Raw genomic sequence first — 23,851 nt, forward strand, 5'->3', positions numbered from 1 at the left:
CCTTTAAATCCACTTTCAGTTGTTTCCCAGTACTGTGATAGAAGCTGAAGTTTATATTTTCAGTTGAAACAGGGAGGGAGAGAACCAAGAACTGCGGTGTCAGGCTGTGCAGCCTTAGGACAGTGTGCAGATAAAATGCCAGGTGATCTCTTCTTTTGCCATAGGCTTTCTGATAAATCTGATTTTAGGCTTTTTAGATAATTTCTTTCCAAAATACCTGATTTTCTCAATTCAGTTTGTCAATGCAATCATTTTTGAGAAGAGTGTGAACTGCTTTTAAACCTCTAGCAGTACAATATCCCAGGAGTGGTTAATCTATGAGTAGTTCAGAGTTGTGCCTGCCAGTTCAGCATCCCATTGCAAGCCCTTCATCATTTACACACGTGTTCCATGGAGGGATTACATCACTGCTTAAAGCACAAGTGCATCATAAGTTATGCAATATTGCTCTTTGTGCTGCAGCTGAGCTGAATCCCACATTTGTACAGAGCAGAGACTCAGGACTCTGCTCAGGACTCAGGAATTCCACACTGCAAAAAACCCACCTCAGATTAATGGATGTGAGTAGGACTTTGTCAATGCTTCTGTCCAAACCTGTATTTTGTTATTAAATATCAGTGATAGTAGAAGAATTAATAACCCTCCACAACATCGTTATCTAGGAGTCTTGTGAACTTTTAAACATAATTGTAACCTCTTGTAGCATGTCTGGGAGTCTCTAGAGTTTTCTTCCCCCCAGGAAACACCCAGCCAACCAAAAACCACAACTCCAAAGCCTCCACCAAACCAAAACACCCCTAAGCAAACCAGAGAGCTCAATGAGGCAGATGTTGAGAAACTTGAGTAGAGGGAAAAGAACTTGTGTGGTATCAAGGGGGTTTGGACCTTTTCTTCAGGAGATTGTCATTGCATTGATGGTATTTTGTAGTAAATGCAAAGTTTGGTGGAATTAATAGATTTCTCTGCTTTCGTATCACTGGGATTGCTGAAACACTGAAAGGATTTTGGTGTAGGCCACTAGATTTACATTACATACTTCATCTTTTCTAAATACCAGGTGTCTTGGTGTTCTTCAGATGCTGGCATGTCTGCGAAGGGCAGTTATATAACTTGAAATTTCCCCAAGAAATTAGCCAAGTCCTAGTTCAGTCAAATAAACATAAAAGCAACTTGAAAATTCCTAATAGTTTAGGCTATTTGCTTCTTTGTCTTATGCAACTCCTAAGCAGATAATGCTGTGCTCTGTGTGGTTGTGTGCATATCTTCCCTGGAGGAGTGGTGAAGAATTGGGAAATTGGAACAGGGAAGTGGTGGAGTTGCCATCTTTGGAAGGGTTCAAAAAAACCAAAAACTAAGCAGTCATGGCACTCACTGCCATGGCTTAATTGACAAGGTGGTGTTCAGTCAAAGGTTGGACTTCATGATCTTGGAGGTCTTTTCCAACCTTAAAGATCCTGTGATTCCATATAAAATAATGACCTTATTTTTAGGTCTTGGGTGTTTTCCTTTTCTTTAAGGTTTTACATACATGTTACTCCTTCTTAATATAGTTGCAGCCATAACAGAGGGTTTCAGTGGTTTCCTTGAATGACTTCCTTCTTCTGGGCCAAAGAGGCATTAGTTATTTTTTTTCCTTTTTTCACATTGTATATATATTATGCCTGTTTTTAATTTTGTTAAAAAGTGATTTGGAACTAGTGGTGTTGTGGAAAACCCACAGAAATTAAAGATTGGGGATTTCAGAGATGGTTTAAGTTGCATGAAAACATTTTCTTACAGAAGCTACTTTTCTTAGTTATGGTAGATTTATTCCTAATTATTTCAGTATAGAAGTGAATCTTGCTACTTTCTTAAAGACTATGCCCAAGTAAAATGTGAGGTAAAAGTACTCATGTTAATAGGATTAAAAGCCCTCCTATAATTTCATTCACTTCTAAAATTGCAATCTTTTCCTTTATAGCCATATATAACCTCTAAAAGTGCATTAAAATGTTGTTAATAATAGGAAACAGAACTTCATGTGCTGGAATTGCTTGTGTGCCTGTCACTACTTGCCTGTGTTACTGATTTATCAATCTTAAAGGAAAACACTCTACTGTAAATTACTGTGGATGGAATTGATGTTTTGTGTTGCTTTAAATGCAGCAAGGCACTGAGTTTTACTTTGCACCTGAGTCTTAAATGCTGAATCAGCCCCACCTGGGAAGGTCACACAGCATCCCAAGACTACCAAGTGCTGTTAATGAATTAAGGACTCTGAGGTTTTTCATAGGTTGGGTCAACTCCTGCTCTTGACCTACTTTCATATCTTTGTGTGCTGTTTCTAGTTACAATAAAACCCCAAAACCAAACCTGATCAAGTGAATGTGGGATATTATCAACTAATTTTCCTACCTTAAATTCTGTGCTATGAATAGCCACTTAATTGGTTTAGAGCCTTATGCTCCAATTAAAAAAAAAGGGTAGGGTAATTAATCAGGTCCTTGGAGACCTGCAGTGATAGGTGGAGTTTTTCTGACAAACTTGAGCTTCTCACCCACTAAGATACTTTTGAAAACTGTGCCACCTGAAAGGCTGTACCCTAACTCTTGCTAGGAACCAAACATGTATGGAGTGATGACTCTTCCTGTTCCTTTAGCTAGGGATGAAGGGATGTAGAGTGATGGAAAGAAGAGAGCATCTAAACCTCTCAAGTGCCTGGATGCTTAAGCACACAGAGGTAACTTTTGTATTGGTCTCTTATTAAGGTTTAATTCGTTTAGTCTCAGCACTGATTTCAGTGTGCACATCAGTAGAAGTGTTGGCTCAACTTGCTCCAAGTTATCCTTCAGCTTAGCGAGAATGTTATGTACTTTATCCCAGCTGGAGCTCTGCCAGCCACTCAAACCTGCTGCTGCTCTGGAGCCTTCCTTTACTCATGTGGTTCCCCACCCTTAAAGCCAAGGAAACAGCCCCTGTCCCTACCTGATGCAATGATGTGAGGGAGGTGGTGGTTTGATGGCTGCTGTGGGCCTCTGCTCCCTCAGGAGAGGAGCTTTTCACCTGGTAACGCAGTGAGCAACAGAAAGGTGCTGCAGGATGGGCTTGGATGGATGGAGTTCACTTCATGAGTCTTTCCCAGCTGCAAATGGAAAGGGGATCCCAGTGCACCAGTTTGAGACACCTCCATGTAATAGCAGTAGGCACAATGGGTTTTGATCACCAGACCCCAGGACAGGTTTATTCCACATGTGAATAATGACAAAGGTGCACTCACCTGTGCCTTTTCCAAGCACTTGCAAAGGCAAGACTTGTAACTACTTCTGCTAGAAACAAAATCAGGGAGACATGATTGTTTTCACAGCTGGCAAACACAATTGTGGTCTTCCCTGTCTCTCCTGCCTTGCTGCATACTTGCAGGCTGTCCCCTGCCTCCATGGCTCCCTGCTAGGCAGCCCAGCCCTGCAGCCTGGCATGCCCTGGTGCCAGTCCCACTGACGCAGGGGGCATTCAGGGCCGCTGGCTTGTGGGGGCCAGTGCTCCTTTGTCAGCAGAATTTTTCCTGAAGCTGCTTAGTTTTGGTTCCCAAGGTGTAAAGTTTTGGGTCTGACTTTATACCAGTTCAGTAAAGTTTTTCTCAAAAATCTTGGCATTTAAAAACCTTTTCCTTGTTGGTGCCCATGACAACAGAACTGTTGGTTTGGGTATTCTGTGTCAGCTCTCTCTGTGTGCAGCAAAATTCCTTTGCAGTTCTTATTTGACCTCACTAAAAACAGGAAAAAACATTCACCCTGTTATGCAATTGTCCAGCTAAGGACTGTGTATATAAGTAGATTTCTTTATAAAAGGTTCTGCTCATATCTTCAAAGTAGATGAATTGCACATATGATTCTGCAATGCAATTGAAAGTTGCTCATGCCAGGAGATAAAGGGTGCTCTGCAATGTTTCTTGAGAATACTGGCAGTGTTTGGGGAGGGGGGAGTAGCATGGTTTCTTATCTATGCAGTTGCTTCACAAAATAAAATTTCAGTCAGATCTGGTAAAGGGTCTGGGAAGTTAGAAGTTTTTTCTGTTCCTTAGAGTGGCATTAAGCTTATTTTTGTTCGACCTTGTTACAGCAAAACTAATACTATTTGTATTACTCTAGTGTTTTTTCCTTCAGAGAAAGGATTATTCATCCTCTTGAGTATTTTTCATGAGAGAAGATGAACTCTTGGTGTTAACTGTCCATAGTACTTTTTTGTTCTTTTGTCACCATGTACTTTTTCTTGGGTTTGGTTGGAGAAGTGTTAAAAAGGCCAAGTGTCATGTTTCATTTTTTTAGAGTATGACATACTCCTGCTACCATGTGTTTCAATCCCAATGGCTGAGAAGGCATAAAGGGATGCTGAGAAGTTCTTGCTGCCAAAATAATGCATTACTGAATGAAAATATCTGACACTAATATTAGTAACTGAGGGTGCTAATTTCAACACACCAATGATGCATTAAGCATAATTAAGCATTATTTAGTAAGTGGCAATGATATGTCAGGTTAGCAAACAGGACTTGAATTCTTGTTTTGGTTTGGAACAAAAAAATGCTTTGAGTGGAGGAGGCCAGAACCCTCCAGCTCTCAAAAGCTTAGAGAAACAAAGATGCATGATGGAAATCTACTTAAGAGTCTTGTCACAGTTTGAAGGAAAAAAAGATCATATGCCCTTGAATATTACTGGGGGGAACACTACATTTTTATACTCTGAAGCAATTATACCTAATGTGTGATATTCTGTAGCTGACAAAAAAAATATAGTCTTTTCAGGTTATGATACAGTGTTTCTGTAGCTTCCCCAAAGAGGCTTTCCAGGGGACAGGAGCACTTTCAGGTAGGGCTGGATGCTGCATTCCCTGCTCCAACCCTCATGAAGCCCTATAAAAACCTTCTGAAATTACAGTCTGCATGAGTATCATCCTCCCCCTGCAAATTGCATGTATTACTATTAAAACTGTGATATATTTGTGTGCTTTGATTTCAAGCATTCTAAATATAGACAGAGTCTGTGCCAAAGGCAAAGTGCAAACTTACAAAACCATCATTGATAGAAATTCTGGTCTCTTTAATGACTTCCTCTGGAAGCTGTAATTTGAATCAGGGTTTTTCTGAAGTAGCAGTAGGAGGGAATATCTGAAAAATAGCTGTAATAGAGTTTTCAGAATTTTAGACTTTTCATCTGTACAAACTTAACCTTGCATAAAACTGTGCTGGTCATTTAATTCCATGATTACTTGGCAAGATTATTTTGTCTGTAAAGGAAGTCAAATCTAAATTGAACAAATTCCCGGGCATAGCTAGTGTTCTGGTGATTATTTTGGTCCAGATTTTTAATGTTTAAAAAACTTTGTGTTTTTATGGTAAATGCTTGTTAAGCACCCTGGTAGTTTTGTCTTTGGAATTGGGTTCGTTTAGCTGGGGAGACCAAAGCCTTCTGGCAATGCTCACCAGCCATGGCCAGTCTCAGAGGGCTGCTGGCAACATCTTCCCCCTGTATTAACTCCTGTGAAAGGGAAAGGCAAATGAGCTCTTGTTAATGGGAACAAAGCTGTGGGAAAGGACAAAGTTGGGAATGAAGTGGAATGGAGAGAGACATGGAGAGGAAATGAGAGGCCGATGAGGAGACTGAAGCCAGTTGGAAAGAGGTAGGTGGGATGGCAAGAAATGTGAGGTTGGAGTGGGAGTCTTAAAGAAATAAGGATTTTGAAAGAATTGAATGATAGAGTTAGTGCCAAAGATGGTGTAAATGGGAAAACAGATGGGAGCTGCAAAGGAGGAGGGTGGTGAAAATGCATATTCCAAAAGATGGAGGGGAGGATTCCGGCTTTCTGTTCATAGGTGCCTGGCATGGATTTCCAATACATATCCTTGTCTTGGAAATCAGATCAGACACAACTCTGAGGTTCTTACTTAATGAATATCCTAGGAAAAAGCTGCTAAATGCTGCTGTATTGATGTGTACCTTAATTACTGTCCTAAACCAGTGATTCAGTGTCTAACATGTCACCATTCCCATTTGATGTTTTTGTGCAGCTTCCATAAAGTTGCAGTTTTGATGACTGCAATTTAAATTTCTTAAACATTTACCAGATGTCTTATTTTGCATCAAAACATATGGGTGACTTAAAATACCAGGAATGCAAAATATGAATTTCTAGTCCATGGGAGCTGAGGATATTGGCAGTTTCTACTAAAAAAAATCACAGAGTTAGAATGTGTGCAAGTAAACCAAGATGGCAATAAAAATGATTAATTCTGAGTGCAGCTTTCATCCAGCTGATTGGATTTGTTTCCAGTGCAATGTCAAATAATGTAAACTTGGTTTTGCAGTGCTGGAGGAGAGTAGTGGCCAAGAAAGTAAGCTGTGAAAATACTGGGCTTCAGGAAAGTGCAAGCTTTTTTTTTTTGTGGAATTGGCGTAAAATCCTCTAATGCCAAACACCCCCACTGAGATTTCCAGCAGTAAATTTGTAGCTATATGTGTGCAAATTCCTGCTCGTGCTCAGCTCTCCTGCCACTGTCATGTGGAGTGTTGCAAAGGGGAATTGACTTTGCTCATAGATGCACATTTGGTCACATCAAAGAAATCTGAATTGTCAGATTGAATGTGTGCTTTCTGTGATGGGAAGGAATACTGGAAGTGCTTATTTGGGTGCATAATTATTTTTTTATTCTTGTGGATTTGCTTACTGAAGGATGTTGCAAGAAGGAATCCATGTAGGAATGCCATGACAGTGTAGATGGATGCATTTGGGAGGGGAGCAGATTTTGGATTCCATAAGTAAGATGGAGTTAGTTCCAGAGTGATGGGGTTGGAAAAAAATAAACCAAAAGAAACTACTACAGAGAAGTTCATTTATAGAATGAATTACTGGTGCAGTGCCAGACCAAGATAAGAAAGCTACTACAAAATGGGTTATGCTTTTAATCAGCTGACTCATTATATAGAAAATTGCTTCTTAGCAGTGTAAGCAGCATATCAGCCAAAAGAAGGAATTATCAAGAATTAAGAGCCTCTTGGCCATTAACTCTCGTTTTTTCTTCCTAACATACATTAACGGACGCAGATATTTTTTGCATATTTTCTGCTCCATCTTCTGTTATTTTTACAACTAAAACTTTAACCTCACTCATTGCCAGCATCAGCAGCAACTGAAAATGAACATCTGGTAACTCAGACCTGAGTGCCTAAAGTGCAATTTCTAAACCTGTGTCTGCAAGTGGTGCCCTTTGCTGCTCTGCTCTCATCTGCTGGCAGGGAAAAGATGTGAGCAAGAGCCGTAGGGAGAGGTGATGCTCCCTACTGCTGATAATGATATGAATTTTGGTCCTGTTGACTTCTTTCAGTTGCCGGTGCCTTAATCACCCTCATGGCACAAGCCTTTTTTTTGTTCATTTTTTCATGGGCAGGCTAAATATTATCCAGAGAGTGAGATATGTGAGGCCTTAGCTGCTAACTAAAATATTGAAGCTGCTAACTAAAATATTGACATAAACCTATGCCCAGCATTGCCATTCAGGAGTTAGACTGCCATGGTGGAGTATGGGCAGTTCTGGGTCATATTTTGTGGTTTCTCTCAACCAGTTCTCTGGTTTTTAAGTCTAGTGTTTGCTGGTAATTTTTGAAGTAACTCTCATGCCTGGTATAGTACACAAGTATTTACAGAACTCCTTTGATCTAATGCTGGTTGAAATTTACCCAAGTAAAATCAGTTGCAGGCAACTTTATGAATATAACATAAATATATTATTGATGGAATTACCAATTTTTAGGGTGTTTTTTTGCTGTACTTGTGAACTAGAATTTGATTTTGCTACAGTTAATGTAAAACTTGTATTCTCCCACAAGTATTTAGACAGATACACTGTGGGGACAATTTTCAGCTGACTTATGCTTTTCATCCACAGCTGGGACTACCTTTTCCTGATGCAAGTTGGTGGGATGTGAAATATTTGTAGGAGATGGCTGGAAAGGGACTGTAATTATTTTTTTCTTTAGAGAAACAGTTACTGGAAAAGTAACACAGGGATGATTATTTTTTTTTTCTTCCAACTGTGGATGTAGAACTTGAAACAAGGATGATTTTCTTTGATTTTTCGCAGTATTTCAAATGGAACAGCACTGCCACCCTTTTTCTGAGTGGACATGCTCTCTATCTGGAGGCTCTAACTTCCTATGCCTCACTTTCTTCTAGTCTAGTTTTTTTAATAGTTTGCCAGGAGTGACAGTGTTTGCATATTTTGCCGTTTGAAATGAGTGCATGCATGTGGATTATCCAGTTTTTCTTTGGCCAGTGGCTGCTCTCCTCAGTGTGAGATGTAAAGGTGGAAAAATTCCACAGTTTTCTGTGTTTATGATGTTTGGTTTGTGAATATTTTGAGGGGAAACCTCTTTTTGTTTAAGTACCTCTCCCAAGTATTCACTTTGAGCAAGTACTTGGGAGAAGTACTTTTCCTAATTAACCTACAGGGTACCTATTGCAGCTGAAGGATTTCTTACCTCAGTGCAACTTTGTAAATGGTCAATAATTTCTGTAATGTGTTGCTGTTAATCAGTCTGTAATTGACTTAGAGACTTAAAGTGAGTCTCTTGCTGACATTGTGTTGATTGTTTGGAGTGCCAGATTAATTACAGCACGTATTGTAGTTGCTGTATTGTGACTTCCATCTGCTTTTTATTAACTTTCTCTGTAAATGAGAAACTGTCAGTGCAGACTGTTTCTTACATTCTGAAGAAAAATTCCCCCAAACCCCACAACTGTGTACTTTAAAAATTAAAGAATTGTTGTGTTTAGATCACAAGTTTGTTTATTTCTTTTGTTTCTGGAGCAGCTGACTCAAGCACAGATGACTCCTCCCTGTTTTGCAATAAATAAATGGACAGAAAGACCATCCCAGGGCATTTGAAACTCAGCCACAGGAGCTGGTGTTGGTTCTCTCTGATCCAAGCAGTCGGACACGCACAAACCCACAGCATCCCTTGTGCCAGCAGCTGGCAGCAAATCCCTCATTTGCTGGAGTCATTTCTCCCAGACTGCTGCCACTTCAGAAAGCAGCCCCAGCCATTAATTCTGCAGGGTAGGTGACAGGCAAGGAGGCTTTTAAAGAAAGTCACATTTGTTTGAGCCTTTTATCTCATTTCTGTGTGCCTGCAGCCACCAGAGCTTAAACTCATGGATTTGTACTGGCTCTGAGGAAGATGAAATGTATTTATGGTCACATTGGTCAATGTTTCACGTTGGTGAATGTTTTAAGGAAATTCTAGGTAGCAAAGGAGCCAGCAGGTGAGCATTGTACTGTAACTACACTCACACAAGAGTGATTTGAACTTTGGTCATTCCTGTAAGAGCAGGAAGACTTTGGGCTTTTCTGGTTTTGATCAGGGCTTGCTGTGTTTTTTTGGGAAGAGCAATGATTTGCTTACATTTGGCCAGACAAGGGAGGGGTAGAATACAAACACAGTTGTAATATGAAGGGAATTATCAAGGGACTTAATATCCAGTGAGTGTGCTTGGCAGTAACTATAGTAAAACTGAAATTTCAAGCTCTGGAATGTAGTTATATAAACTTATTGCTGTAATTAAATTACTTGAGAGTACAAATTTGTCATGATCTTTCAGTGAAAATTTGAATTAGTTGGATTTGGATTTTTAGGAGCTTCTAGCAAGCAGATACCTTGCAATGTGCTCTGCACTGCATTTGCAGGTAAACTGGAGACTGAGTATTCTACTCTGAGGCCCATCTTTCTATTTAAACTCAATTTTTGGGACACCAGATGCAATTTATCAGAGTGACTGCTGAAATTCACATTGCAGAGATGCTCAATAGGTGATTAATTTCCCAGAGGTGAGTTTTGCTATTAGTGTAATACTGGGAGAGACAGATGGACAGAAGTGATGCAGAGAAAATTCATCTGAGAACAGCTCAGGAATGACTTCTTGATTTGAAAGGCAACACTGGGCATCTTTCAGGTGTTTGGTGTTATTTCTCAGTATATCACAAGGAAATTACCCTTGCAGAGGAGCAGTGTGGGCAGTGTTTGCTTGCTCTGAACCCCTCCATGGAAGGAAGTTTTTAAGTCGCTGTTCTTCAGGAGATGAAGGTTCTCTTCCCAAATCAGCTGCAAACTGCCTGTTCTACTGGTGGTCCAGCCCCAGAATTCCTCCTTGCAGGGGCTGTGTCCAGCCCAGCTCACACAGGGGGTGCAGTCAGTCAGAGCAATCAGACACTGAAAGGTGCAGCCAGGGATTGGATGTGGGAGCGCTGCAAGGAAGGCTGAGCCTCAGGCAGGAACTTCAGCTCACGAGTCAGATGATGTTTTTTATTTAGAAAAAGGAGTCACAAGGACTTGTTTGAGAATGTGTGTGAGAGAAACTAAAATTATCTCATGATGTATGCATCAGAATTGCAACCCTGAGTATGAGTCCATGTGCACTGAAAATACAGTGGTGTTATTTCTGACAGGAATGTCGTGGCTGTTTTCTAGGTCGTCTATTAAGCTGATCTTGCAATACTATAGCTTTTTTCCTCTCTGTATTGCTTATTTTCTTTCCCAGGCATTGTGATTCTGTGTTTGTGCTTTGAGATGCAATGGCAACAGACGTTTAAGTCATGAACTGTGAATTTGTTGTGTCCGTGCTGAAAAAAAATAAGCCATAACAGGCTTTGTGTCCAGCTGAGAGATTGCCTTGCTTTGGGTGGCTGCTTGGGCTAAAGGCTGAAGAGCAGCAGCAGAAGGGCTTCATGATATGTGCCTTTTTGTAGCTGACTGTATTTGCAAAATGTCCCTGAAGGCTCTTTTTGGAAATAAAAGAAGGAATTTAAGCTGATCATGGTGGTAACTAAAGTTGTGTAACTGAAATGGAGTGTCTCGGTGATTACAATTAATTCATTCTCATTTCTTCTTTTCAGGTTTTCTTCTCCACCTTGGCTTCCCCTTCTCCCTTGAAATCTGGTCACTTTTCTGTTTAAATTGCCATATGATCTGTTACCTCTTCCTTGTCTTCCCTCTTTGCTTATGCTTTAAGAGAAGTCTTTTCAACTTCATTTCCTCTGTCAGTGGTCCGAAATCCAGTCATCAATAGTTTAATTCTCCAAACGTAATGTTGTACAGGTAATCTATTTTTTAAAGCTTATCTGATGTTTCTGGCTAATTTTCATTTAATTCTGGTCATTCTGAACATGAATTTTCAGTGTTCTATGGGGATTTTTCAGAGCTGCTAGGAGATCCAAATGTGGGGTTCAGCTATGATTCATGTACAGGCATCTCATTTCTTTTAATTTGTGAGGCTTACATCAAACAGATACTTCACTCCAAGAGCCATTTTAAGTAGCCTGTTGCAGATATTGATGCTTTCTTTTGAGCTACACTGAAATCTTTGAGGAAGAAAATTTTTTTCTCTGCTCTACCAGATGCTGTGCTGCATTTCTTCAGGTTTCTGTATGCGTAAGGTTGGTGTGTTACTCAGTCTCTGCTTTGTGAATATCTGTATGTTTGCCTGTGTATGTAAGTGTGTCACTATAAATGGTGGAGAAAAGTGAGGAGGGGATTGCTGGCTGCACATCATGCAGTTGTTACAGGGCAGGGTTGAAAAGCAGTGCTCTGCTGGTTAACACTTCCCATGTGAGAGCAACCAAACTGTGACAAGAGTGAAGGGCTGTGTGTAAACTGCCTTCCCTGGAGGGAAAAGTGTGCAGAACAGTGCAACAAGTGTTTGCTCTTTCTCAGCTTCCTTCTTATGTCCTGAGTTGACCAGAAATTCTTCTAAAGATGGTTTGGAGGTAGGTGCCAGTAATGGGAAAGTTAAGAGTGAAAAAATGCTGAGAAAACAGTCCTTCAAATGTGTGCTCACATATAGGCAGTGGCTCTAGCTCCTCCCAGGGACATTTCATAATCAGTTGTTTGTCCACAACAAACAGATCCCCCAGAATGCCCAGAGCCTCAGGATATGTCTCCTCTGAAGACACTTTTAATTGCTTGCAGCCCATGTTGAGTTTTATGGTGCTCTGAGTAGGCTTTTGATCATGCCCAAGTTAGCTGGGTGAAATCTCCTTCAGACAAAATGATGCTGCAGTCTAACTTCAGCTTAAAAGCAAGAAAAAAGACCAGCCCCAAATGAAAAAAACTACATGTTGTTTTTGAGTGATACCTCTGAGAATACACAGGAGTCTGCAGTAGGAAATGGCTCATTGCTTTCTGCCTCAGTACACGAGTAGATTTTTCCTTCTGTGGTTTAGGCACTGGGAGGAGAAGTGAGTGTCCTGACTTGTATTGGAGAGAGAGTAAGAATTCTTTTAAACTGGGTAAGCCACCAGCACCAAGTGTCCAAGTGCTGAATTGACTTTGTTATTCAGTCAAGCTCCTTTGCATGTGCCCTTAATCCTGAGCATTTGTGCCATGCTTTTAGCCTTCATGTTGCTTTTCCATGAGCCATTTCAAGTCTCTCTTTGCTATTACCAATCATCTACTTTGGCGAGGCAATGTCCCCTCCTAAAACTGTACACCCAGTATTTCCTAATTTATGGGCGTTAAGTAAATTGTTTCAATTTAATTATCCTTTGTTCCATATTAATAAGAAGCCTTGTTTGACCTTTTTGCTTAACTCACTTGTTTTATAGGTCTGTTTTGTCATCTTATTGTAGGGTGATCAGTGCATTTGGCCTTTCAGATGAGAACATACCAACTTCTATGTGTTAATTTGTTGCTTGGGTTTTTTTTTCTTTTTAACTTCTCACATAGCTTAGTGTGTTTTTGTTAGTACTTTTGGGACAGACACTCTCATAACTTGTCCCTTAAAAATGCTGGGTCTCTTTTGTCTTTTTGTTTGAATGGCTCAAGTTCTGTAATGCTCTTGGGCTATTCAGATCTTAATCAGCCCCTCGTTAAGAATGACTGTCATCTGCCCTGGTGTTGCCCAGTTGTCTGGCTATTTTTAGAGCAGTGGTATTTTGGTATTTGTGTTACTTAACTTAAGGCTGTTCATCCTGTAAACAAGCTGGATGCATAGCTGTAGTCTGAAGAGCTGCCCCAGACATTAAATGTAACACTTGAATTTCAGGAGAGTCCTATACAGTTAAATGGCTTCATTATTAGCAATATTTCTTGCCTGGGAGAAGTTGGTGTAGATGCATTTGCACTGGCACAAATATACTTTTGCTTGGAGGAATTTTGTTTTGTTTGCTGAAGTGTCACACACAATAGTAGCAATAAAGCTGGAGGCTTGCTGGTGTAGCTGTGGACAAAGACTGGGGAGAGAAAACTCTGCCAAAGTGTGGAGTGAGGAATTTGAGGATAGGAGCAATAAAAGACCACTTGAAGGCAGGAGTCTGGCAACATGAAGACTGTTGAGAAAAAATTCCAGCAGTGTCTGTTGCATAACTTCAGCTTTCTATTCTATGTAAATATTCCTCCATTCTTGAGGTGGAGGGGGAAGGCCTGTTAAAATGCATTTTATCTTTTCCATTCCCAAAGAAAAATATACTGCCCTTCAAAAATTGATGGAAAAGATGGATTACTATAGAATGGCATTTTTAATAGTTTGCATGACACTAATCATGTTGTTTCTTATGAGTTAAAACCTTTTCCAGGGTCTGATACTACACTTTATATAAAGTGTTAAAGCCTTATATGCCTCTAGTGCACAGACCTTTGTTCTGTGTTTGCAAATAGCTTGCAAAGCTTTGGTGTCTCATGTCTTTATTTGTGGTAGGCACCTGCTCTTTGCTCTCTCCAGTTTTATATGGAGCTTACTCCCAGTTATACTGAGGAACTTAAAGAACAAGGTGATTTTTTTCCCCCCAGTAAAAACAGGTGTTCTTTAGGGATGAGGGATGGCTTAGCACCACCTGGACAGAAGTTGATGGTTGTGGCCCCAGCCAGGGGAGTTGTTTGGTTCAGTGGGTGCTGGGTGCCATGGCCAGGTGGCTCAGTGGCAGTAACCACTGGAGGGCTGCTTTGTGCTTATCTGCACTGTCACTCCCAGACATCATCACACTTGGCACAGATTTGTGCCTGACAATCCTCTCCACACTTCTGAGAGTGCCATGGGGATTTCTGGGGGCTTTGACAGTGCATTGCTGCCATCACACCTGTAGGTAACTCAAATATTAAATATAGAGTTTTATCCAACCAAGATTTTTGTCTTAATGCCTAAGACATGGTAGGATTTTTTTCCTAAATTAAATGTAACTGTTAATCCATGGAATCAGCTGCAAAGCAAACAAGCTGTTTGATTCCATAGCTATATTAAGAAATTAATTTTCTTTCTGTAATACACAGAAAGTCAGGTTATTATGATCTAATTGTCTCTCTAATTTCTTAATTGTTTGCTGAAATGATCTGTTTGTTGATTGCTATTTGGGTACCTGTGAGTTTTCCTGCAGATCATCTCTAGTTTCAATGTGCTTTCAACTCATGCAAGGCCAATTCAAACACTTCAGAATCTTTTAGTTACAAGTAATTATTTTCATGCAAAATTTGATGAGGATGTTGTATTTAATTAGTTTTTCACTGAAGGAATGAAGGAACAACACTCCAAGTAAGAATTTCTTTGGCTTAAAATGACCTGCTTCATATCCATTTCCAACCACTGTGTCCTTGAGATGAAATCAGTTAAGGAGAGGGTACTTAAGACCAATTTTAAAAGATTTGGTAGCACATTTTAGAATAGTCTCTGGCATCAATGGATTCTGTTTTACTTTGTGGGTTTTTTGATTTTGTTTTTAAACTGAGCGATTGAGCTTTTTTTCATCTTAAAAGAACAAGCAAGTGTAGAAATACAGGATGTTTGGCTGAAGCTGTCAGTATCAACAGAAAAGAGGTGTCCAGCTGAGATGAGAAATGGAAAAAATAGGTATTCTAAACTGTATTTTCACTCATGAGTGAGCAAATATTATGGAATGATAGTAATCTCCTTTGGTACTAATAGGATGCCAGGCTTGATTTCAGGTAATTTTCCTACATATAATCAAATGTGTATTTAAATACAATGTTTACAAATATGTGAAAATCAGCTCCACAGTGGTGGTGATGGTCTGGGCTTGTGTTTTTCCTGGTTGCAAATGAAGAGCACTTGGAGCACACACAGTGTGCTAGAATCTGCTGCTGGGAATTTCTGACGGCAACATCCACTTCAAATATCATTCACAGCTTAAATGCATTACAACCACATGGCTTCTTGACAACTTTAAAAAGAAAAGAAAATTTGCCCTTAAGACTATTTAGTTGGGGTTTTGTTTGACTTTGCTCCATTGTGAAAGGCTGAAGCAGCAGATTTTTGAAGCCTCTGTAGGTTCCATGTGCATACCATGTTTTTGTGACTACGGTTTTTCCATTTTAAAAAATAAAATATGTCTGTTTCTCAGAACTCAAAATGCTGCATTTTTCTTGACTTTCATGAAACTTGGCAGTGAATCCTGTGTTCCTTCAGTGTTTTTGTATCCCCAGCTGAATGTGCTCAGGACTTCTCAGTGGTAACGACTAGAGGCTTATTTTTACTGTTGGAATGAAAAGAGTATCCAGGCATGACTTAAAGAGTTTCAATTTTCAATTGAATAGAACAGGTTTACAGCCTTAAGTTGTATTATTTCACATTTCTTTAGCAGGGAAGTGATTTCAATCATTCAGATGCAAAAGGCAGATCTGTTGTGTTACAGCTGTTTTCTCCGGCCATTGAGAATATATTTATTTTTATATTCCCTAAGATGTATGTATTTGTCTAGCATAATGAATTACATTAATTCAAGGGTCAGAAGAAGGTTGAGAATTTTTGTTTTAAGAGCAGTTCATTGTAATACAGGAGAAAAAGGCGCTGCAGAAGGGCAGAGGGCTCAAGAACAGGGGCAAGAGGCATCACCTGCAATGTCATACCCTTGTTTCTAGCACACAGAAATGTGGGTGGGAGTTGGGCATTTCTTGGTTTGCTGTAACTGAACTTACATTTAATGCTCTGTCGGTAATTTTGCACGGTGGCACTTTGTGCTCCTGGACACCAGATGGTGCTGCTAAACTGGCTGATGTGTCATTTTCACACTTGCAGTAATTGGTATTTGATTTACTTCCAGAGTTGGATCTGTACTCCCTGACCAGGTGTATATTATGGGATGCAGAACTGCACCTGGTAGCTCAGCCCAACACCTTGTGTTGTTTAAGGGCAGTGGTGTGAAGATTATCATGTAAACCAAGTGGGCTGTAGACTAAATATTTTAGATCTCACTGGGCAAAACCCCCCATCAGCTGGTGTTCCTGCTGATTTATGCACTTGAATTTCAGCAATTTACTTTAATAAATGTCATTTAAATTTCATTTGATAACTGCAATCAGAAACTTTGCGTGGAGCCACCTTTAGTGCCAGGTTAAAACTGCAAAGAGTATTTGTAGAGACTAATTAAATATATCAAAGTGATGATGAGGGAGGGTTTGAGTTTGGTGGCTGCCAAAAAGCTTTGAATTGTCTGTTGTTACTTTTGGTTTGAGAAGATACGGTGGCTTAGCTATGTAATTGCATTGCAGACAGTGTTTATGATACTGTGATATACATTTGAAATTTGATTTCTGTTTATTTTGAGTTGGTTCTTGTGTTTAATAAATTCCTCTGGTAATACTAATTGTGGGGCAGGAGGGATGGAATAAGACATTTTGGCCTTCAGCTGAATCCCAAAGGCTGGTGGTATGGTTTATCAGTGGATTATGAATAATGGGCTCATATTTATTGGAGTGGTGAGGAAATTTTTTTATAGGTATTGTACTGTATTTTTCTTACAAGCTTATTTCTTTTATAGATCCCCATATTAAAGTTTCTGGAAAAAAAGAGAACGTTAAGGAAGCAAAAGAGAAAATCATGTCTGTCTTGGACACAAAAGTAAGAAAACTTTCTTAGAATGACTCCTTAGCCCCTAATTTTGTGGTGACATTGATCTCTTTAATGGGCACATTTCAAGAGGAGGTATTTATGGAAGCTCTGAAGCAAAGTCTCCAATAAATGCCTTGCAGATGTTGATATTGGTGTATTCCCACATATTTAAACGTTTTGAGAGAAAAATACTTGCTTGTAGCAGCTTTTCCAGATATGAATTATATAGAAAAAATATTTCCTGCCATATGGTTAAAAGCATGAGTGATTTGTTCATTGAATTGGAGTTTTACTTCGAAATCTGAAATACAGCTTCACTGCAAGCAATAGATTATGCAACCACTTCAGAGAACCTAAAATTTTGTTTCTGTTTGAAATTTGATTTTAGGAGCATTTATGCTGGTTTATGTTTAACAGTTACTCTATTCTTGCACTCTGAAACATCAGGACCAGAATTTCTAAAACATCTAGATTTTGGCTGAGGTCTCTTCTGTTCATCAGATGTTATTTTTATTCAGCAGCAGCTCTTTTGGGGCAGTGTATATGGCTCCTGTGTACCAGTTTGGCACCTTCCTGGCTCTCTGAGCACGTTGCCAAGAGGAGCACTCCAGTGATAAGCACCACTTTTTTAACAACTATTAACAACATTATTGTGAGCTGCTAACAATAGAGCTTTTAAGAATAGCTGTAGGCAATGTTTGTGTGTTTTAAAAATTCATGTACCAAAAAAAACTGAGGAAGAAAAAACAGTTACTTGGTCCCATGGCTGTGATTTGCAAAGTCTTCACAATGTATTCCTTTCAGATCAAACTGGCGTGCATGACTTCAGTTGAAAGAGCACAGAATTAAAAGAAATCAGAATAAATTGCAGAAGGACACTTAGGTCACAATTGATAAAAGTTCAAGAGTATTTTAAAAGCATTAGTTATTTTTGGAGATGGATCTTTGGGGTATTTATCTCCACTATTTATTTCCTCACTAGAAAGAAAACAAGACCAAATTAACATCCAACTGATTCCTATAAAAAACATCCTTGAGTAGAAGTTAAGTAATAGCAGAAATACTTTGGAAATACAATTTTGATGTCATTCTTGAAGTATATTACTCTTAAAAACACAAATACTGGGCTTCTGCTATGACCAAGTCAAACTGTGGCTGCTTGATTTCCAGAGCAATCGGGTAACCTTGAAGATGGATGTTTCACATACAGAACATTCTCATGTGATAGGTAAAGGTGGCAATAATATTAAAAAAGTGATGGAGGAAACAGGATGCCATATCCATTTTCCAGACTCAAATAGGAACAATCAAGCAGAGAAAAGCAACCAAGTAAGTGTTGTTTAATACTGAGCTCGTTTGTGTTGTAATTCCTGAGAGTATAAAACATTTCTAAACTTCTCTCATCAATATGGGTTTTTTGGGGATGGTGTGTTCATATTCAGGGAAGTAGATTTTTTGTTTTTCACACTGTGTGGAAAGTACAGAGCTTCCTAAGTGAGCAAATCTTTAAAAACAGATGGAAACAATTTGTGATGGCTCATGAATCATTTTAATTTTTTTAAGCTAAAATTACTTTGCGCATACAGAAGTCAGCAACTTAGTGTGAATGGTAGAGAAGTGGTATGAAAAAATCTGCTTTTGTAATTTTTTTTTCCTGTTCAACACAATGACTTATTCAACATGTTGATTGATTTTTTGGGGCTTTTTGCTTATGGTGTAACTTTGTTGAAGACTAAACTTAGCAAATAGCCAGCAGAAATGAATGTCCTATTGTAAGAGTTCAACTTCATTAGAATAAATCATTGAGCCTAAATTGTTCATCTTTTCTTGTGCTAATATTGGTGGAATGTTTACTTTCAAGTCTCTCATCCTTGTACTTAGAATTCCCACTTGTGCATCCTAATGGCTGCTGAGCAAAATGCAGTAATTTCAAAACATTCAGAAAAATCTACTGTTGCCTGAATATTAGCATTGAGCACATGTATGCAGTAGTAATTCCATTATTTAACCTAAAACACTGTATTTTTTGATGTATCCTTTTTTTCTAGTTGCTTAAATATATATAACCTAAGATGCTGAAACATTTTTTTAATGTTGGCTGCAGTTCTCAACTAGTGTTTAGAGAACAATTAGGATGTCAGCAAGTGTGGAATATGTTGATTTTTTTTCTTAGATTTTTTATTTTTTTTAAGGAGAGCACAGCTATCTGAATAACTTCTCCATGCCTCACTTGAAAATGCAATCCAATGTTTTTCACATTCTTGCTTTTCCAGGTGTCTATTGCAGGACAGCCAGCTGGAGTGGAGTCTGCAAGAGTCAGAATTCGGGTAATGCTCTAGCTCAGTGTAGTGTACCCCTAAAAACAGGGAAAAAATGCATAGTTTTGACAACTCTAGTTTTGGGAACTCCTGTCTGCCTCTGTCTGGTGACAGCAGAAGTGTAGGAACAAATGTGAGTATCCATATGAGAAATATGCCAAGGATATTAAAACAGTGATTCACATTCTGGCTGAATTTTTAATTGGCCCAAAGTGGGTCCTGAACACGCAGTCTACACTCTAAGCAAGATGTAAATTAATTCCATACTGTGTAGAAAATCATATCTTAACTTACCTACCACAGATGGCCTGTGGAAGCTCAGGCATCCTGTGTGAATCTATGACTTGGGAAAGGCAAAATTTCTGCTTCTCACATTTTAACCATTTTCATGTATAATTTGTGTAAATAATTCAGTGTCATTCTCCACTTGTAGCTTTTTTTCTATCTTTTCCTTATAGTTTTAACTTTTATGTGTATTTTGGCATGGATAATGAAAAATCAAATAAATTACCAGAAGCTTACAGCAATTTTTGAGCCAGATGTGTCACACAAACCTTATTCCACATGCTCCCACTATTTTGGAGAAAAAAAATCTATCAAACAAAACTCAAAAAAGCCTCTGCAAAAAAAAAACAAAACCCCAAAAAAAAAACTACTCTAGTATTCCTGGAAAAAAGAGGTGCCTTTTTGCAAGTGGCAGTATATTTTTATCCATGAACTCTGGGCAGAGAATGTGTTTTATCACTTAAATCATCACTGACCAGTGTATCATGACTGAGGAATAAAATTGTAGCGATCTGGTTTTCAATATCTGTTCTTCATTACTGTTGTAGGAGCTGCTTCCATTGGTACTCATGTTTGAATTGCCTATTGCTGGAATTCTCCAACCCATCCCAGATCCTAATTCTCCAACCATTCAGCACATGTGTCAGACATACAACATTTCGGTTTCCTTCAAACAACGCTCTCGAATGTATGGTGCTACAGTCATTGTCAGAGGGTCACAAAACAACACTAGTGCTGTGAAGGTAATCTCTGCTCCTAAGAAGGCTTCTGAATGTCATATATTTATATGTCTAAGATGGTATATCTTGCCTCATCAGCACATGTTATTGTGTAATTACTTGCAAACCCTGAGGGTTTGAATTTTTCCTATACTTAACTTATACAGGTGAAGTGTAAAAATGCATAGAAAATAGTTTTAAGTTTAGGAGTTAGCATTGTTGGTGGTGAGGTTTTAATCCAGTGTTCAACTCCTGCACACTTGCTCAGGTTTTCAGCAATTCTGGAATATGTGCTGGTCTTACCCATCTTTTAATTCAAAAACAATGCAAAAAAAAAAAAAAAACCACAAAATACACCTCCCGTCTCAAATTGTTCATGCTGAGCTCTTCTCAACACACACACAAATATACAACCTTGAAAGTTGCCCAGTCAATAAAACTGAATCCAGCTCTTGGAGGTGTGAATTTGACAGCCAAGGCAAGGAGCTGCCAGGAGCCTGTTCATCTTAATAAAGTAAAAAAGTGTTCTTGGTAGGAACTGGCAGTAGGAGAGATTGATACAGCCCCAGATAGGTGGATCCCAAGCCAGTAAGAACATTTGAGCCCAACACTGAGAGCAAAGTTTTGCAAGTGTGGCTACCCAGATTAATCTCTGGTGACTTACTGACCACAAAAGGTCTATTGGGACCACTCCATGTGCCATTGTCTTACTGCCTGTTACAGAGTGGCAATTAAATGCTGCATTTGGCCATAAAATGGGAGTAATGGGCAGAGTTTTGTTACCTTTAACAAATGGATCGTGGTTTTAAACCCAACAGCGTTTTCTCATCTTGCCTGTGGAGCGCATGGCAAGAGAGAAAGCAGTCTGAGTTGTCCTTTTGTGTGCCTGTGGGCCCTGCTTCACTGGTTTCTCCCCTTTCCCCCAGGAAGGAACAGCCATGCTCTTGGAACACCTGGCTGGGAGCCTGGCCTCTGCCATCCCCGTGAGCACGCAGCTGGACATCGCGGCGCAGCATCATCTCTTTATGATGGGCCGCAACGGCAGCAACATCAAACATATCATGCAGAGGACTGGTGCTCAGATCCACTTCCCTGACCCCAGTAACCCACAGAAGAAATCCACTGTCTACCTCCAGGGCACCATTGAGTCTGTCTGTCTTGCCAGGCAATATCTCATGGTAAATACTTTCAGTGAAGCTTTTGTGTGAAAAAATTGCCAGATCACAGAAAATATGCTTGTTCTGCCTGTGTTTACAGGTCACATGTAAATTAGCTTTAGAGAGGAAGGATTGCTATTGCACTGCAAACAGCTGATTCAGTTTTTGTCAGGGTTTTGTCATTATTTGTAGTTATTGAAAATATTTGTAATCTCTGGTAACATGACTTGAAAAATAACCTTTTTAATATAAATCTGACATAAGTAATTTAAATTTACAACAATATGCCTCTGAGTAGAGGCAGTTTTCTGAAATATTTTGTGGGTGTTGGGTGATGGGTTATGTTTTATTTTGCCAACCTGTCTTTTCTATGTTTGTCAGGCAATTAGGTTTCTTTTGAGGGAAATGTCTGGAATTCCTCAGTTCCCATGTAGGCAAGTGTTCAATGAAATTGGGAAGCCATAGGAAATAATTACTTGTTTTGATGTCTTACATTCTTTATAGTACCACAGCCACAATTCTAGAAGGTCTTTTATAAACATAGCTCTGGTGGTGAATATCATTATTTGTGGTGATTTTTGTTATATTGGTCTTTAAACTTTACAACAGCCTTCAGCCATTATTTTACTACTAACTTACGTACACATTTTTCATATATACGAATATTGAGGGACAAAATGTGTGGGGACTGGACCATTCAGTTTTTGGGGTTTTTACTCTAGCTGTAGTATTTCAAGTGTATTACAGATGTTATCCATATCAGTCAGAAATATCTATATAGCTGATCTAGAATGGGGAAGAAAAGATAAAAGTTAAGACTTAGGCAATGGTGAATTAGACATTTTTTTACAAGTGTTTTTCCTTATTTCATACAGTTTAACAGGAGACTTTTAGTATGGGTGTCCTGACATCATTTCCTGACAAGACTGTGCTGATTGGAATGTCAAATATTCAGCTAATCATTTCACCCTTGTGCTACCAGACTCTTTGTTCAGAGTCCTGGGACAGGAAGATACACCTGTATTCTTGCATACAAGGAAATGTCTTTCCCAAAAATGTCATCCTTGCTATTTTTTCTGAACTTACAGAAATTTCCTTACATCCTTACACATCATGGCGTGTAAACGTTACAATGTCTGTAGTTCAGTTTATTGCTACCATTTTTATGGGAAATGTCCAGTTACAAGTTCTAGGAATTTTTTGTGCCTTCCTTTTCAGGGTTGCCTTCCCCTCGTGCTCATGTTTGATATGAAGGAAGAAATTGAAGTAGAACCACAGTTTATAACACAGCTAATGGAGCAGTTAGATGTCTTCATAAGCATTAAGCCTAAGCCAAAACAACCAAGCAAGGTTTGTGCAAAGCTAATATTTTCCTTTTAGGCTTTCATGACAAAGTTTTAGAGCTGATGAGTTGCTGTGTGCTCTTTCCCCCCGATTTAACAGATCATAAACTTGTGAAAGCCATATGTATTTTCTACTTGAAATACCAGTTTAAACAATCCAGCAGCTCTGATTTAGGGTGATTTGACTTTCATTAAATGCTTAATAATAAAGAAATTAGCTTTTGTATGGAATACATTGATAAAGTAGGAGGTATTTATTGTAAAATATTAGGCCAGTGTAGATAGGGCACTCTTGTGTTGTATAAAATGCCAAAGCAGGCAAAAGTTCTAAAATTTTAAATGATCATTCCATTGTGTCAGTATGTCAGCTTCCCTGTGTAGGGATATATATATAATCAGTACAAAGAAACATCCTGTAGAAAATGTACAAGAAGCAATGGGATTTTGTAATTTAATTTTCCAGAAACTTACTACCTTATTCTCAGACAGCTGTGAATTTAATTAGTAAATTTAAATGAACAATTGGGGTTTTGTTCACTTCAAGGTGGACAAAAAGTAAAAGGTAAAAGAGAATTTATTAATTATTGATTCAGTTATCTAGCTCTTGAGGTGCTTAACATTTGGGCTACCAAGTATCACCAAGGTACTATAGCAATTAATTTTCTTGGAGAGGTGTTCCATCATTCTCATTGCAAATCCTTGTGAAATCCCTAGTCTTGCTCTCCTGAACTTCATACCCCTGAATTTAAATAGTTGCTAATGGATGTTAGCTCATGCTGTCTCACACTGCTGTGGTTGTGGTAGCCTTGCAATGGTATGAGGAAGAATTATCTGTGTTATGGAGCAGTGTTACCTACTGATTTTCCTTTTTTTGTTGTTGTTTCCTTTCCCTGCAGTCTGTGATTGTAAAAAGTGTTGAACGAAATGCCTTAAATATGTACGAGGCACGGAAATGTCTCTTGGGACTTGAAAGTAGCGGAGTCACCGTAGTATCAAATCCCTCTACTGTCTCCTGCCCTGTTGGTCTGTCTTGTCCTGGTTTGGATATTTTGTCCTCAGCAGGACTAGGACTCACTGGGCTTGGTATGCATTCATTATATTTATATTTTCTTTTATATAGTTTTGTTTTAACTTAATTCACTTGTACTAGAAAAAAGTACCAGAGGTG

At 39.0% G+C, this 23,851-nt stretch overlaps 1 protein-coding gene across 1 annotated transcript in view; it reads left to right on the top strand.

Moving 5' to 3' along the window:
- BICC1 (BicC family RNA binding protein 1) overlaps nucleotides 1–23,851 on the top strand; it is an 89,791-nt gene that overhangs the window by 49,817 nt on the left and 16,123 nt on the right. Inside the window, exons 4-10 of the mRNA XM_059476703.1 lie at nucleotides 16,791–16,870; nucleotides 18,032–18,190; nucleotides 19,135–19,188; nucleotides 20,013–20,207; nucleotides 21,110–21,361; nucleotides 22,559–22,690; nucleotides 23,580–23,766. Of these exons, the coding sequence (XP_059332686.1) occupies nucleotides 16,791–16,870; nucleotides 18,032–18,190; nucleotides 19,135–19,188; nucleotides 20,013–20,207; nucleotides 21,110–21,361; nucleotides 22,559–22,690; nucleotides 23,580–23,766 (1,059 nt within the window). The remainder of the gene's footprint in view (nucleotides 1–16,790; nucleotides 16,871–18,031; nucleotides 18,191–19,134; nucleotides 19,189–20,012; nucleotides 20,208–21,109; nucleotides 21,362–22,558; nucleotides 22,691–23,579; nucleotides 23,767–23,851) is intronic.

The sequence above is a fragment of the Ammospiza nelsoni genome, chromosome 8 (genome assembly GCF_027579445.1).
Source record: "Ammospiza nelsoni isolate bAmmNel1 chromosome 8, bAmmNel1.pri, whole genome shotgun sequence".
Taxonomy (NCBI): domain Eukaryota; kingdom Metazoa; phylum Chordata; class Aves; order Passeriformes; family Passerellidae; genus Ammospiza; species Ammospiza nelsoni.